The following is a 13,514-nucleotide window of genomic DNA, read 5'->3' as shown; positions in this document are numbered from 1 at the left end:
AACCAATTTTGTTGTATGCATTTAGATATTAAGTGTAGGTTATAATAAAATAATAAATATAATAATAAATATAATAATAAATAGGATGCTGAATGTGTGATTGAAAAACAGTAACACATCATGTGAATAAACAGAGGAGTAGCCTGTCGACATAATTTCCTAGCTCGGGTTTCGTGCTCTTTTGCTAAATAGTTAATATCTATAAGTCTTCCTAAAATTCCAAATTTTTATATTAAATTCATTTAATTATTTCATTCATTAACTGTTTGGAATCTGATAAAAATGATCGTTACTTAATTATTTTCTGTTCTTAATAATTTGTACGGAGTACTAAAATTTAAACTAAAATGATAAAAAATATTTTTATCAATCCTAAAATCTTCGTAATCGATTTACGATCCAACTTTCATTTTAAATTTTCATAAATTCATATTAGATCTATATGAACACTAACGAAATGTCAACCGAGTATTACAATTAATGTATATATTCAAAAATCTTTTATATCTATATATAGATTCCTTTTAATAATACATTTTATTATATCTTATATTATTTTATTTTACAAAATTAATTCTAATAACTAAATATAATATTTCAATTTTTATTTCGAATTTATATATATATTTATATTTTTAAATATATATGTATCTATTTACAATTAGTTGTTCGTGAATCGTCGAAAACAGTTGAAGGTCAATTGAATACATGAACATAGTTCCAAAATTTTCGAGACTCAACATTATAGACTTTGCTTATCATGTCGGAAACATATGAAGATTAAGTTTAAATTTGGTCGGAAATTTCTAGGTCGTCACATCTGTGGATGACGGCGGTGGTGGATGCACGAGCGCAACAGATTTGAGTTGCAAATGATTGAGGTCCTTGGCAAAGTTAAACAACGTTGATTGCGTGTCCATGTACAGTTCCTCGGTAGGTGAAAGTGCGGAAAACTTTTGAATCAATTGCTGAGGGGCGCAGGATTGTAGAAAAGAAAATTGTTGGGCGAATACTGAAAGAGGAACCTTCATGAATTCATTGGCATTTGGAATAAGTAGAGACAAATCTTCTGGATTTGGACATGCACGTTTGGAATGATGAACTACACCACTTGGACCTGCAAAAATAATAAACATGGCGTATAAAAATCATAACGTCGAAATTCAACTAAAAGGCCGTCGGATGAAATTAATACCTTCATCATGTAACCTTTTGTGGTTACCTAGCCCTCTAGTACCGGGAGTTTGGTATAATGAAGGCAGTGTATCTGAATGACTAGCCGGCGAACTCGAATGGTTACCAGAATCGGTGGTCGGATTGGGTGCGTATGATTCCAACTTCATCTGCAATAATAAAAATCAGAACAACAAATGAGTGATACATAAAACTTGTAACTAGGGTTACATCGTGTAAAGGCAAAGTATAAGAGTATGAGATATACCTTTTTTAGGTTTTTGGCGGAGAAGATGAAAAGGGTAGACTGATTTAAAAAGAAAAAGATTGTGAGATACGAAAAAGTCAAAAGGCTATTTACAGAGAAAATACGGGAGTCAAAAAGTAACAAGTGAATAATAGTAGCCGTACACGTGTATCAATCTTAAGCTAAAACGCTTTGCTAAGATGTCCTGTGCACGTTAGCATCAACAGGCGGTTGCATAATTACAATCATTACCTTTTCAGAAAACAGTGACAGTTGTCATCTCGGGTGCAGGAAATGCAGCCGAAAAGACAGCTTGGTGACTGCACGCATACATCGCATTTAATGCTAACACAGTATCCGGTTACGCATAAATATTTAAATAACCTTACACACTGTCTGGTTATATTTGGAATCCAACTAGGATTTTTTAGCAAAGTCATTAAGCATGCTAATTTGGATTAAAGGTGTTGTTGTGGTTCATTAAGTGTACATTTTTCTTACTAGTTTGACGTCATACACTAATTTTCATTGTATATAACATCGAACTGGGGGACTTAATGATACGCATATTCGCAGGGCAATGCGGATGCTCATACAAAGCCCTAAACCGCACACAAAACTGTCATGACATAGATATGGCACGGGTATAGCCGCACTCTATGCGCCTATACCATCTGATGCGAGTTTTGTAAACTTGCATAAGGGTCCAGTACATTCTAGAAGAATATACGGTATAATCAATTCGGATTCTTTTCCTTAAATAACGAAAGTTAGTTGGGATAAGATGACATTTAATTAGGGAAGAGATTCTATTGAAACCCTAATTCGTGAGCCTATAAATACATAGCTCATAAACCCTAAAACATATACACGTTCATTCGTTTACTCATACGTAAACGACAGCATACAAATCTTCGCCGTACGAACAAAGCTTCATACGATCTCTAAGACTTTCAGGTATGTCTCAAACTATAAAACCTTCATGTCTTCGGGCCATTCAACCTCGTATGCTAGGTTGTTGGTGGACTCTCGAACCGGCCACCCTGTCGGAATCGAAACGATACCGATGTGGGTTATCCACGACTAAGTGTCGGAGGTCCGAATGTTGTTAGTCCTTAAACCCTATTATGCACTCAAGCGTAAGTTCACCTTGACCTCGTGAAAATATGCTTGATCATTTGTTAGGTAATTATGTACGAATTCCTAATATGTTTCGATTCCAGGTGTTTGCAAATTTGTCCCTTCATTGGCTGTTTCAGTTTGGAGTTTGTGATACTATGCTTACAAAAATATTACAAGTAATATGTTACTCTGAACATAATGTAATTTTAAGAACAGATTTATAAAGTTATGATTGAAAGAACCGTCAAGGGATAATGTTTTTATGGTAACACAGTTTATTCGCTAAATAAACTCGGCTATCCACATGATAAGATCCATGTTCCTAAAGGTTATAGTAAATTTAGAATCTTATAAAAATGATCCAAGCATATTTTGAATTTTATTTTTACTACATGTTTTTTTTTTTTTTTTTTTTTTTTTGAACAGCAAGGATAAATTTATTAATAAAAACCAAGAGATACATGTTCAAAGCAATGAGCATATGAACTCATTACATACAGCAAACACGAAAATGAAACAGGAACAAACACGAACACGAGACTATTATACACACACTTGTTGCTAAGAAAGCAACTACATAATGCTAACTAAGGTAAGGAAAGATAAATATTTGGGGTTGAGATCCACATGAGCCAATCGAACTTTCTTCCTCGAGCTCTATTAGAAATCCACTCGAAGGAAATAGCTTGTATCTCATTGAGAACAACCGGCGCAATTTTATATTTACCTTGAAACACCTTGATATTGTGATTTTTCCAAATGAGATACGCACTAATCCATAACACGGCTTGCCATATCTTTTTGCCAATACCCGACATCACAAAACTCCCATTACCATTAAAGATTTCGAAGAGGCTGAAGTTAGAGAAATTGCCCGCGCCCCACCAATTGAAGACCCGCTCCCAAACGTCCATCGCGTGCTTACAAAAAATAAGAGAGTGCTCTACGGATTCTAAGTCATCATCGCATAGAGGACAACGAACACTATGGAGATCTATACCCCTTTTGTCTAATTCAAGCCTAACGGGGAGCCTTTTTTTTAGCGCCCGCCATGCGAAAATTTTGACTTTTTTGGGGGTGAGGTTGTTACGAAAGGTACCTTGATGTGTGATGCTGTCGACCAGGAGATTAGAGTCGATTTCGGATGCCAAAGCTCGAACACTGAACACCTCATTTGGAGCAAAACAGCAGCTCCATTTATCTCGACTGATGGGATCAAATTCGAATGTTGCTAATAGGGCTGTCAGCGTGTTTAATTCTTCCTGAACTCGACCTGATGGAGATCTTTTCCAATGCCAAACCGCTACACCGTTGCATATGCGATCCTTGATGGTGATATCGGGGAACTGATCTAAATGAAACAGCCTTGGGAAACGAAATCTTAATGCATTGTCCCCGACCCAATGATCATGTCAAAAAGAAGTTGAGTCTCCACCGCCAATTGATTTGATGAACGAGCTTTTGAAGTGCACATTAGAATCTTCTATAGAGTTACCTGCACGAATAATATTTTTCCAAATACCTTTTGTCGACAAGTGATTTTGGTCACTTCCCGACAATAGGCCGCCACAAGAACCATGTAAACTTCGAATGATTTTCACCCAAAGTGAATCGGTTTCGGTTTTGAACCTCCACCACCACTTCCCCAATAAAGCAAGATTTTTGCTTTTCAAAGACCTGATATTTAACCCCCCGTTTTCAAAAGAATTAATGACACAATCCCATTTAACCCAAGAAATATTTGAACCCGAACCCGACCCACCCCAAAAGAATTTTCTCCTCACACTTTCAAGATGTTTAAGAACACAAGGCGGAGCACGATAGAGCGAGAAATAGTACAACGGAAGACTCGAGAGAACCGATTTAATAAGCACTAATCTTCCTCCAAAAGACAACGATTTCATTTTCCAACTCGAGAGTCTACTATCAAATTTATCAATTACCGGTCGCCAATCATTTAGGGTTTTCATATTTGAACCGATCGGTTGTCCAAGGTATACAAAAGGAAATCTTCCAACTTGGCAACCCATATGATGCGAGAGCAACAAAAGTTGCAAGAAGTCGTAGTTAGTTGGTTGTCTCAATGGTTTTTGTGTAATTGTGTTGCTTGGTTAGATTTGTTTAGATGTTAGTAGTGTTAGACTTTTAGGATGTTACAATTTGTGAATTTGATAGCTAAATTATTTCGAATCAAAATTAATTATTTAATAGTTAAATTACATCGTAGTATATGTCTATTTAAAGTTTAAACACGATCAATCAAGGTCAATATCAATTTTAACTCCGTTGGAGCCGTTGCATAGCAGATTCATTCACGGATGTTTTGTACAATTTGTGTTTGAACGGCTTTTTTTTTTTCTTTTTTTTTTTTATTATTTTTTAAGCGGCTAGCAGTTAGTCATGGTACAAGTAATAATAATAATAGGTGATAAATACTATGGTGTGAAATTGCGAAAGTAGTCTTTTGAAATAAAATATGCCTATGAACGGTAAAAGCTTGTGTCTAAATGATATAATTATAATTAAGTTTAATATTAAAAATTGGAGGTGAGACCAAGTCGTGGTACATAAGGTAGTTATCAGTTAGTCTTTGGTTCGTAATGAAAAGAAAGTGCTCATGTGGCGCTGATGTAATAGTCAGTCCTGAAAAAGAAACAAAATCATGGTTAAGAGTCATAGTTTGAAGGAAAAAAATATATTACTGTATGTAATTATATTTCAAAACAAATAAAAATACCCGGGTGGTAGACAGTAGGTTCGAATACAGCAGCAGTCCTACGCCACCTTAATAAACCATAAAACCCTAAACCATAAAATTCTCACACAAATTAAAACCTTAAAACCTAACTCCAAATTGTTGCAGATCCAGTTATAGCTTTCAAGCTCCAATTAACCTGTAAATTACATAAAATGGCTTCAATGCATACAAATGCAACTACTATGTATTTCACCAATTGTTCATCATCATCTTCATCAACAGCTCGTCTCCTTCACTTTTCTACCACTAAACTTCACAAATTTTCAAACTCCATTTCTCATTTTCACCGCCAAATAAATCTTCATCAATATCGCACTTCAAACCCTAAATTCCCCAAAAGTATCCTCACTCACTCTTCATCATCATCATCATCATCATCATCAAGTAATGGTAACTTCCTTATTTTTACATTATGATTCTATTATTCAATTGTATCCAACTTTATCCGAAATTCTGTTATATCTAAATATATATTTTTAATTGTTAATTATGTTAGGTTTTACTTGAATTTTGAAGTAAAAGCCTAACAAATTATCTATGTTGTAGCTGTAGAGGTAAAAAGTGAGGCGTCTGCGAAGGTTATTGACGGAAAGCGTGTTGCGAAAGATATAAGGGAGGAAGTTGCTGTGGAGATTTCTAAAATGAAGAATGAGATTGGGATCGTACCTGGTTTGGCGGTTATCCTCGTTGGTGATAGGAAGGATTCCGCAACGTATGTACGTAATAAAAAGAAAGCGTGTGATACGGTCGGAATTAATTCTTATGAAGTGCGGTTGGCTGAAGATTCCACTGAAGAAGAGGTTCTCGATCACATTTCGAAGTTTAACGATGATCCATCTGTTCATGGAATACTAGTTCAGTTACCTTTGCCTTCTGTAAGTTTCTGAATGTGTTAATATAAATAATGCAGTTATATGATCAAGTAGTAGATATTGATTTATATGCTTGAATGGGCGTTTTGATATCAGCATATGAATGAGCAAAACGTCTTGAATGCTGTGTGTATTGAGAAAGATGTTGATGGATTCCACCCTTTGAATATTGGTCGGCTAGCAATGCGAGGGAGAGAACCGTTGTTTGTTCCGTGCACACCGAAAGGATGCATCGAGTTGTTGCATAGATATGAGATTCCTGTTAAAGGGAAGCGAGCAGTTGTGATTGGTCGGAGCAACATTGTTGGAATGCCTGCTGCTCTTTTACTTCAGGTAATATTGTACTGTTTATGCTCAGTTGTTTCGCCTTCTTATTACTTTGTAACTTATAGGTGGCATAATGGGTGTGTCAGGTGGGCTAGGTGACATGTAATTCAGGTCAAAAAAGTTTTTATTACTGGTGAAAAAAGTTTTAATTACTGGTCAAAATGGGCTGGGTCAGGTTGATTCAAAGAATATCTTGTCAAACTATTTTATGGATATGATTACCAAAATAATATTATTAGGAATGCATTATGATAATAATATGATTCAGGAACTTTTTTTGTATAAAAGATTTACATTGGGTAAGTTTTGACTCGTTCGACCTGTTTCTTTTTAAGCTACATACATGGGTTTACTCGTTAAAGATAATTCATAATCAGAATTGAATCGTTCATAAGTAAATGCATTGAAGTTGTTTCCTTTAGTTTGAACACACAAGTACAGTAAAAGTTTAATATTTATTTATAATGATATAGAGAGAAGATGCTACCGTTAGTATAGTGCACTCAAGAACGAAGAATCCAGAAGAGATAACTAGACAAGCTGATATCATCATATCAGCTGTGGGCCAACCAAATATGGTCAGGGGTAGCTGGGTCAAACCTGGTGCCGTTTTAGTTGATGTTGGGATCAATGCAATTGAGGTTAGTATAACGAATACTTTCATCTTTATATCTTTTTTGTTCAGACATTTGAGTAAGTGAGTAACTTTAGTTGTTTCAAAAGGATTAATTATTACCAAAAAGATGTGCATGCAATTTCTAATATGTTTAAATATGACTATTATCAGCATTGCATTTTTCATTGGATAAGTTTCTATTCTCAGTTTGATTAATTATACCCTCCAAAGTTGATTTATGCATAGTTTCTGTTCTCCATTTTACATGCTGGGCTATTAAGTTTCTTTGCCACTTGTCTCAAATTAAATTATTTTGTTTTATTGCTGATTTGGTTGGTACATGTGCACAAATCGAAATCTGATCCCCTTCCAGACTTAACTAAAATAACAAAGAAAAGGTCAAATCCATAAACTTGTGATAAATATCTCTTATCAAAGTCATTTCAAATATGATATTTCAAGTCACTAGTATGATTTGTATAATTTGCCTCATCAATCACATGATGTTGGGCGGGTCAGTTACAACTAACAACGCCAGTTAACCCGAACCACTTATGATCATAACTTTTTGGTTAAATAATTAGAATGCCACAGATGGTCACTAAACTAACTGGGAATAAATGATAATGAGGTTTCATGTATGAACAGTACATTTCGAATAACTTCCTACCCATTTGAGCTGTTTCCTGTTAAGTTAATGTTTCTGCTTTACCAGTTTTACCCATAAGAGATGCAACATAATTACATGTAAACAAACCAAAATACTACTTCTTCACGTGGTTATTGACAACCACTATTGAGTTTTTTTATTATTTATTTATTTATATATTTTTTTTTGTGATAACAGGATTCGGAAAGCCCTAGAGGGTATCGGTTGGTTGGGGACATCTGTTACGAGGAAGCAAGCAAGGTTGCTTCAGCTATTACTCCAGTTCCTGGTGGAGTGGGCCCAATGACGATTGCCATGCTACTCTCCAACACTCTTTTATCTGCCAAACGAATCCATAATTTCAGGTAATCTTTTTTTATATACTTTTTTATGTTAGTCTAACCGAACAAAAATAACTGTATGTTATGAATTCTGTGTCTTGTTGGCCTTGAGACACGTTTTCCCTTTCGAGAGGACAATGAGAGAGATATAATGAGAGAGAACAATGTAATCTCTTTTGTTTTTTCAGTTCAAATGTTTATAGATTTGCCATATCGTTCAAGTTTTAAAATTTCTTCAATAATTGTTCGTTTCCTGCTTTATTCAAGCATAAAACCGTACTATGTGAAGCAGAGCTGGTAAAATGGGCGGTCTGGGTAAAAATGGTTAAATTTAGTATGTGTTGGGTAAAGATTAGTCTTAAACATTTTCTTTCCAACTTTAGATGTTATATAAATAATAAATCGTACGATTTAAAAAAACTATAACTAATCACTTATACTCTTTAACAACAATAACCAATTATAAGGTTCCATAAAGATACAGACTAAAACTGTTAACTGGTGCTGCTAAGTCAATTATACACTAATATACGAGGCTTAAATATAAATCCCTTATTATTTTTCAAATCCGTTCTAAATCTTGTATCCACCCCTTTGGAGTCTACCTATATACCATAGTACAGTTATATTAACACATTAAACAGCGATAAATTACATTGATCTCTCTTGATAAAAAAAAAAAAAAACTAAAAAGACCATTTATAAACATGATTTTCGTAAGTCAAATGTGTCCACTCGCTTCCCATATTTCAACTTGCCTAGTCAAATTTTCGTTTTTCGCGAGCATTGACTGAAGTTCATAAGCTTCATAAGGGGGTTGCATAGTGCATGGACCAGTCTCCGATGGACCCTTTACCTTTGATAATTCTTTAAACTCTTTCACTAAACCTTTATCTAAACATGAACAAACTTCGACTGCGTTCCTTGTTACAAATGGTCTGTATTTGAAAAGCTTCGAGTATTCTGTTAATAAGTGGAGCATGTAATCGTACACATACTTCATTTGTAACTCGTTTTTGATAAATTCACTTCCTCTTCGTCCAATTTCTTGTGCCTGCACGATTATAATTTTTCAGCAAGATAAAAAGGTAATGTTCAACATAAGAATTTCATATTCTGAATCAGAATTTGTGAACATTACCTTATCTGTATTTTTGTTTCCCCAATCAACTGCATACTTGATCGACTCGCATTTCTTGTGCTCGTTAATAGGCCAATAGTGAACAGTTGGTATTAAACCTCTCGTGAAAAAATCGTAATAATGAGGAGTTATGAGCAGACTCATCGAGTCACAAGCGAGAATATATTTCTCGCTAACAGACCATGAATTTCCTTCAGCATATATTTTGTACCTACAAACATAACATACAATTAATTACATCTGGGAAATAACCTTTTTAGGTTTCTAACTAAGAATTAAACATAATATGTATATGTATGATCTGTTACTTACCTGTGGGTACATTGGCTTGCCAAATCTGTATCTTTAAACCCTTTTCTCCAATCCTGCAAAATGTAAATAATAATCAATTGATATAACTGTAGTACAGTGACTTACAACTTTAGAGTTAAATCGTTATACTATATGTTATTGCTGTTTGGCCTTTGTATCAAGGTTGCAAAAATCACTACTCAGGGAGTACTCGGTTGGGGATTTTTAGGGAGTACTTGGCAACTCTGGGAGTACATATTGACCAAGTTTGACTTTGACCGATTTGCCAAGTAATCCCATCCCGACTCCCGAGTTTTGGCCAGTTTGACCGAGTTTTGATCCAGTAATTGGGATACTTTATTTGCCCGAGTACTCCCTATTTCTACAACTGTCAGAAGATGGTCTAGTAGTTGCCGTCTTGGTATTCTTAAAAAAGAGATCGCATGGTTCAACCTCACTAGCAGCACAGCACAGCACATGGGGTGATTAGGTAAATGGTCGAAAACGGTTACCCAGATTAATCGATTCTATCTTATTTTAAATTAATATAAATTAATTAATATTAATACAAATATAAAAGAAAAGTTGAAATTATAGTAATTAAATTTATTGTTATTAGTGAAAGTAAATATATATATACCAGATGGTAAATTCTTGCATTCCAGTCCTGTTTACCATTGGGGTTGCACTTTGCTAGGTCTTTCCGGACCTTGCCTGTGTTTGTATTCCCCTTCCAATAGGCAAAAGGTTCTCTTTGTGTCCATTTCTTCTTTTTATTTCCCGCTTCAAGATCCTTACTTAATTTCACCCACGGCAATATATTCACTTCTGGCCTGCAACATCAAAACCCAACTAATTAAATTACGTGCTGTTCAGGGTTTAAAATATAATATAAAGGTTCGTCCTAACGTGTGTCTTTCTAATACTAGTTAGCGTGTTTAATTATGTCGTAATTTACTCAAGAATTTACATTTGCATTTAAGACTCATCAATTCAAACTAATATTTACCTTTCTACACGTGGTGATATTTAAGAAAATTACGTGTGAATTATGTGCTCTGTAACAACGTATGCCCTGCATAGTGCTTTATAGTTATTTAGGAAAGAAAAGGTAAAATGTGCAATTTTGAGGAACTTTTTTAAAGCTAATATATGCTTGATACTTTCTTTTTGTGCTAATATCACTTTATGCTAAATTTTATTCGCGAAAAAACACACACACACACAATGGGTAAACAGATAATCAATTGTATATGCTTCTATAAGATTAAGATGGTTAGAATGATGAATATTACCAGCCCCAGAAGGACCAATCTGGGAAAACGATATCGTAAGTCGAATCATCACCGCAATAATGAAAAAGTGGAGGTATGATGGAGGTGTTGTCACGATAATCCGCTTTACGAATCAACGGCCAATCGTGACACATAAACATCAAATCGATGTCGGGAACTTTTCCAGGGTAGAGCTCAAGGAGTTGTAAGATTCCCCAAATGTTGAATACGTCGCGAGTTTGAAAAACATAATCGTATTTTTCCATGTATAGTCTTCCATCAACTATCGTTAATCGAAAATGTGCTTTTTCTCGAGCTTTTTCCACCATTTGAAGTGTAATTCCGGTATCTTTCCATGGTTTTAGGTCTTCGTGAATCCATCGAAAGTACTCAGGACATGATTGGGGTGTCGAAGTATTGGTTGTCTTGTCTTCGAAAGGGAGAATATCTTTTCGACGAAATTGTGCCGTTATGCTAGACTTTAACACGATAAAAAGTGTTAGTATATAAGAGTTAGAAATACTTTCATTTTTATAATAATTCAAAATTGATAAAAATATTTTTGTAGTCATTATTTTATTTGAATAATACATGTTAAGCTGTGGTTATTGACCTTAAATTCCACATTTCTATTACCATGAAAGTTTAGGCATAATAGAAGATTACGTGACAAGTTTTTCATTTATACAAACCGAAACCACTCTACTTTCTGGCCAAAAACCAAGACCAATTTGATGTCACCAATATTGAAATATATAAATATATATACAAATTTGCCTTACAAAATTACCGAAGTAATAATTACTTCTACAACTTTAACAACTGAGCCAAAGTTAAGTAATTACGGTTTATTAGCGTAAACTAGTGTGACTATAGCCATCTCATTTTTTTAACAACGGTTAAGAGTCACTGACGAGGGCCTGAATGTGATGTCGGAACTCACTCACTCGATCATTTCCTTGATCGAACTATTACTGTTCTATCGCTCCTCGGGATGAAAACCCGCATGACGAATCCATACGTGCATCTCGTATGGTAAAACTTCATGGGGTTTCTTTTGAACATTTTTTTATTTTTATCTATATATTATTTTTTTTTTTGGACAACGATGAAATTGTGTTTTTGATATGTATCCAACGGGGTCGAACTCCTGACCTCCCCTAAAGAAGTCATGCCACCACATCACAACTTCTATATTTTATATTATATGTTTATTTATATCATGATTTTTGTTGTATCAATTACACGAGTTAAGCTACATTATACATGTGTTAATTATAAATTTTTATATTTATAGAAATTACGAGTTCATCATATACGCGTTAAAGCGTATCATTCAGACATGAATTAGCAAAAACTCTTACGAACTATAATATATTAATGAGATGAGATATGCATATTAAAACTTAATACATAAATAAGTATATAGATATATCCTAGTCTAACTCACTGTTCACATCGATAAGAAAATTAAAAATATGATTTGATGGTTATCTACTAAACTAATTATTCAATGTTTGAATATCGTTGAAATCCAAACTTACATAAACAGAAAAAAATATCATATCAAAACTTGGTTTAGCAATTAACAACACAAACCAAACCAAATTTTGTACATTCAACTATTCAAGTATTAAAAATCTATCAACAATTTTATTTTATTTTTATTACAATTTCATCGTATTATTGTTCCTAAGCACGTATCAAACATGATATTATACAACTTGAAATTCTTTTCATGCTTATATAGTTATATATAGTACGGAAGTATATTTTTTCCACTATAATATACGCATAATCATGCATTGCGTAAGATTCCTTGTAGAAAAGTTTATTCGAATGAAATTTATTCCAACTTTTTTCAGGTTTTAACGATCCAATTACTATGAATTTGAACACAGATCAATTTACGATCTTCACAAATAATTGTCAAAGAAGTCCATAGAAAACAAGACTAGTAACAAAATTTATATTAGTAACTATTCAAATCACCAATTCCTTTAAGAACAATAAAAGGTTTTGGATGAAAAAGCAGCTAGAAATACGTTGAAAGACAACTTACAACATCAACCCAACGAGTGAATAAAGCAGCAGTGACGAAAAGTGTGATTAGAAAAACGGACAGAAAAATGGGTACGCCAGGGTTTTTCATAACGATGCCGGATATATAAGCAGGTTTTCTTGATACGGCAGCTGGGGAATTAGCAGAAGAAGCACCATCATCAACCATGGTGACTTCTCCCATGTTGAAGGTTTGACAAATTCAATTAAGATGAAATCATGGTTTTAAAGAAGTGGGAAATTGTTTATTAATTAAAAATAAATAAAAGAGAGAGAAAAAGATGTTTTTAATAGAAATAAGGACGTGGGGAGTGAGATTCTTTGATTTTATACTTGATTAAGTTAATTTGTAATCTCTTGTTAATAAAAGTCAAACCATAATTTGATATTACTATAACAAAAAGGCACAATTATAAACGTCTTGGATCAATGCTAGACTTAGAAGTTAGTATAGGAAACAATACTTAGAAAGTTAGAAGTTTGAAAGGTGTTGTTTAGTTTTATTTTTGTACAATTTACATAGAGAAATTCACCAAAATATATTTTTTTAATGTTTTCGTTCAAAATACACTTTTTTAAAAAAAAATTGTCTTTTTACACCATTGGTTAGACCAAAATGTTGGTCGACCACCATATATTATG

At 33.9% G+C, this 13,514-nt stretch overlaps 2 protein-coding genes across 3 annotated transcripts; one reads left to right on the top strand and one right to left on the bottom strand.

Annotated features, from left to right (window-relative positions):
* The first annotated feature begins 5,338 nt into the window (after positions 1-5,338).
* LOC139873643 (bifunctional protein FolD 4, chloroplastic-like) lies at positions 5,339-8,309 on the top strand. Of its 2 annotated transcripts, none has more exons than XM_071861593.1 (5): positions 5,339-5,684; positions 5,847-6,175; positions 6,269-6,505; positions 6,973-7,140; positions 7,963-8,309. In XM_071861593.1, exons 1-5 carry the CDS (start codon positions 5,453-5,455, stop codon positions 8,131-8,133), a joined length of 1,137 nt encoding a protein of 378 aa, XP_071717694.1. In that variant the 5' UTR covers positions 5,339-5,452; the 3' UTR covers positions 8,134-8,309. The 2 variants fall into 2 exon arrangements, with proteins under 2 accessions (XP_071717694.1, XP_071717687.1); XM_071861586.1 differs by having other exon boundaries at positions 5,339-5,690.
* Positions 8,310-8,547: 238 nt separating this feature from the next.
* On the bottom strand, positions 8,548-13,157 carry LOC139873660 (uncharacterized). Its single transcript, XM_071861605.1, has 6 exons — positions 12,874-13,157; positions 10,833-11,290; positions 10,178-10,370; positions 9,559-9,611; positions 9,247-9,457; positions 8,548-9,159 (listed from the first exon to the last, which is right to left on the bottom strand). The coding sequence occupies exons 1-6, from the start codon at positions 13,054-13,056 to the stop codon at positions 8,827-8,829; spliced, it is 1,431 nt and encodes a 476-aa protein (XP_071717706.1). The 5' UTR covers positions 13,057-13,157; the 3' UTR covers positions 8,548-8,826.
* Positions 13,158-13,514: the final 357 nt, after the last annotated feature.

Source organism: Rutidosis leptorrhynchoides, chromosome 1 (assembly GCF_046630445.1).
Source record: "Rutidosis leptorrhynchoides isolate AG116_Rl617_1_P2 chromosome 1, CSIRO_AGI_Rlap_v1, whole genome shotgun sequence".
Classification (NCBI taxonomy): domain Eukaryota; kingdom Viridiplantae; phylum Streptophyta; class Magnoliopsida; order Asterales; family Asteraceae; genus Rutidosis; species Rutidosis leptorrhynchoides.
This window is presented reverse-complemented; position numbering and strand designations above follow the sequence as displayed.

Bases quoted from the DNA above. Each gene is read 5' to 3' on its own strand.
- LOC139873660 (XM_071861605.1), bottom strand. From the start codon at position 13,056: ATGGGAGAAGTCACCATGGTTGATGATGGTGCTTCTTCTGCTAATTCC. The intron at 9,612-10,177 runs GTATATATATAT...TACATTTTGCAG, and splicing joins ATGCAAGAATTTACCATCTG to GATTGGAGAAAAGGGTTTAA. The intron at 9,160-9,246 runs GTAATGTTCACA...ATAATCGTGCAG, and splicing joins GAAACAAAAATACAGATAAG to GCACAAGAAATTGGACGAAG.
- LOC139873643 (XM_071861586.1), top strand. From the start codon at position 5,453: ATGGCTTCAATGCATACAAATGCAACTACTATGTATTTCACCAATTGT. The intron at 6,506-6,972 runs GTAATATTGTAC...ATAATGATATAG, and splicing joins CTGCTGCTCTTTTACTTCAG to AGAGAAGATGCTACCGTTAG. The intron at 7,141-7,962 runs GTTAGTATAACG...TTGTGATAACAG, and splicing joins TTGGGATCAATGCAATTGAG to GATTCGGAAAGCCCTAGAGG.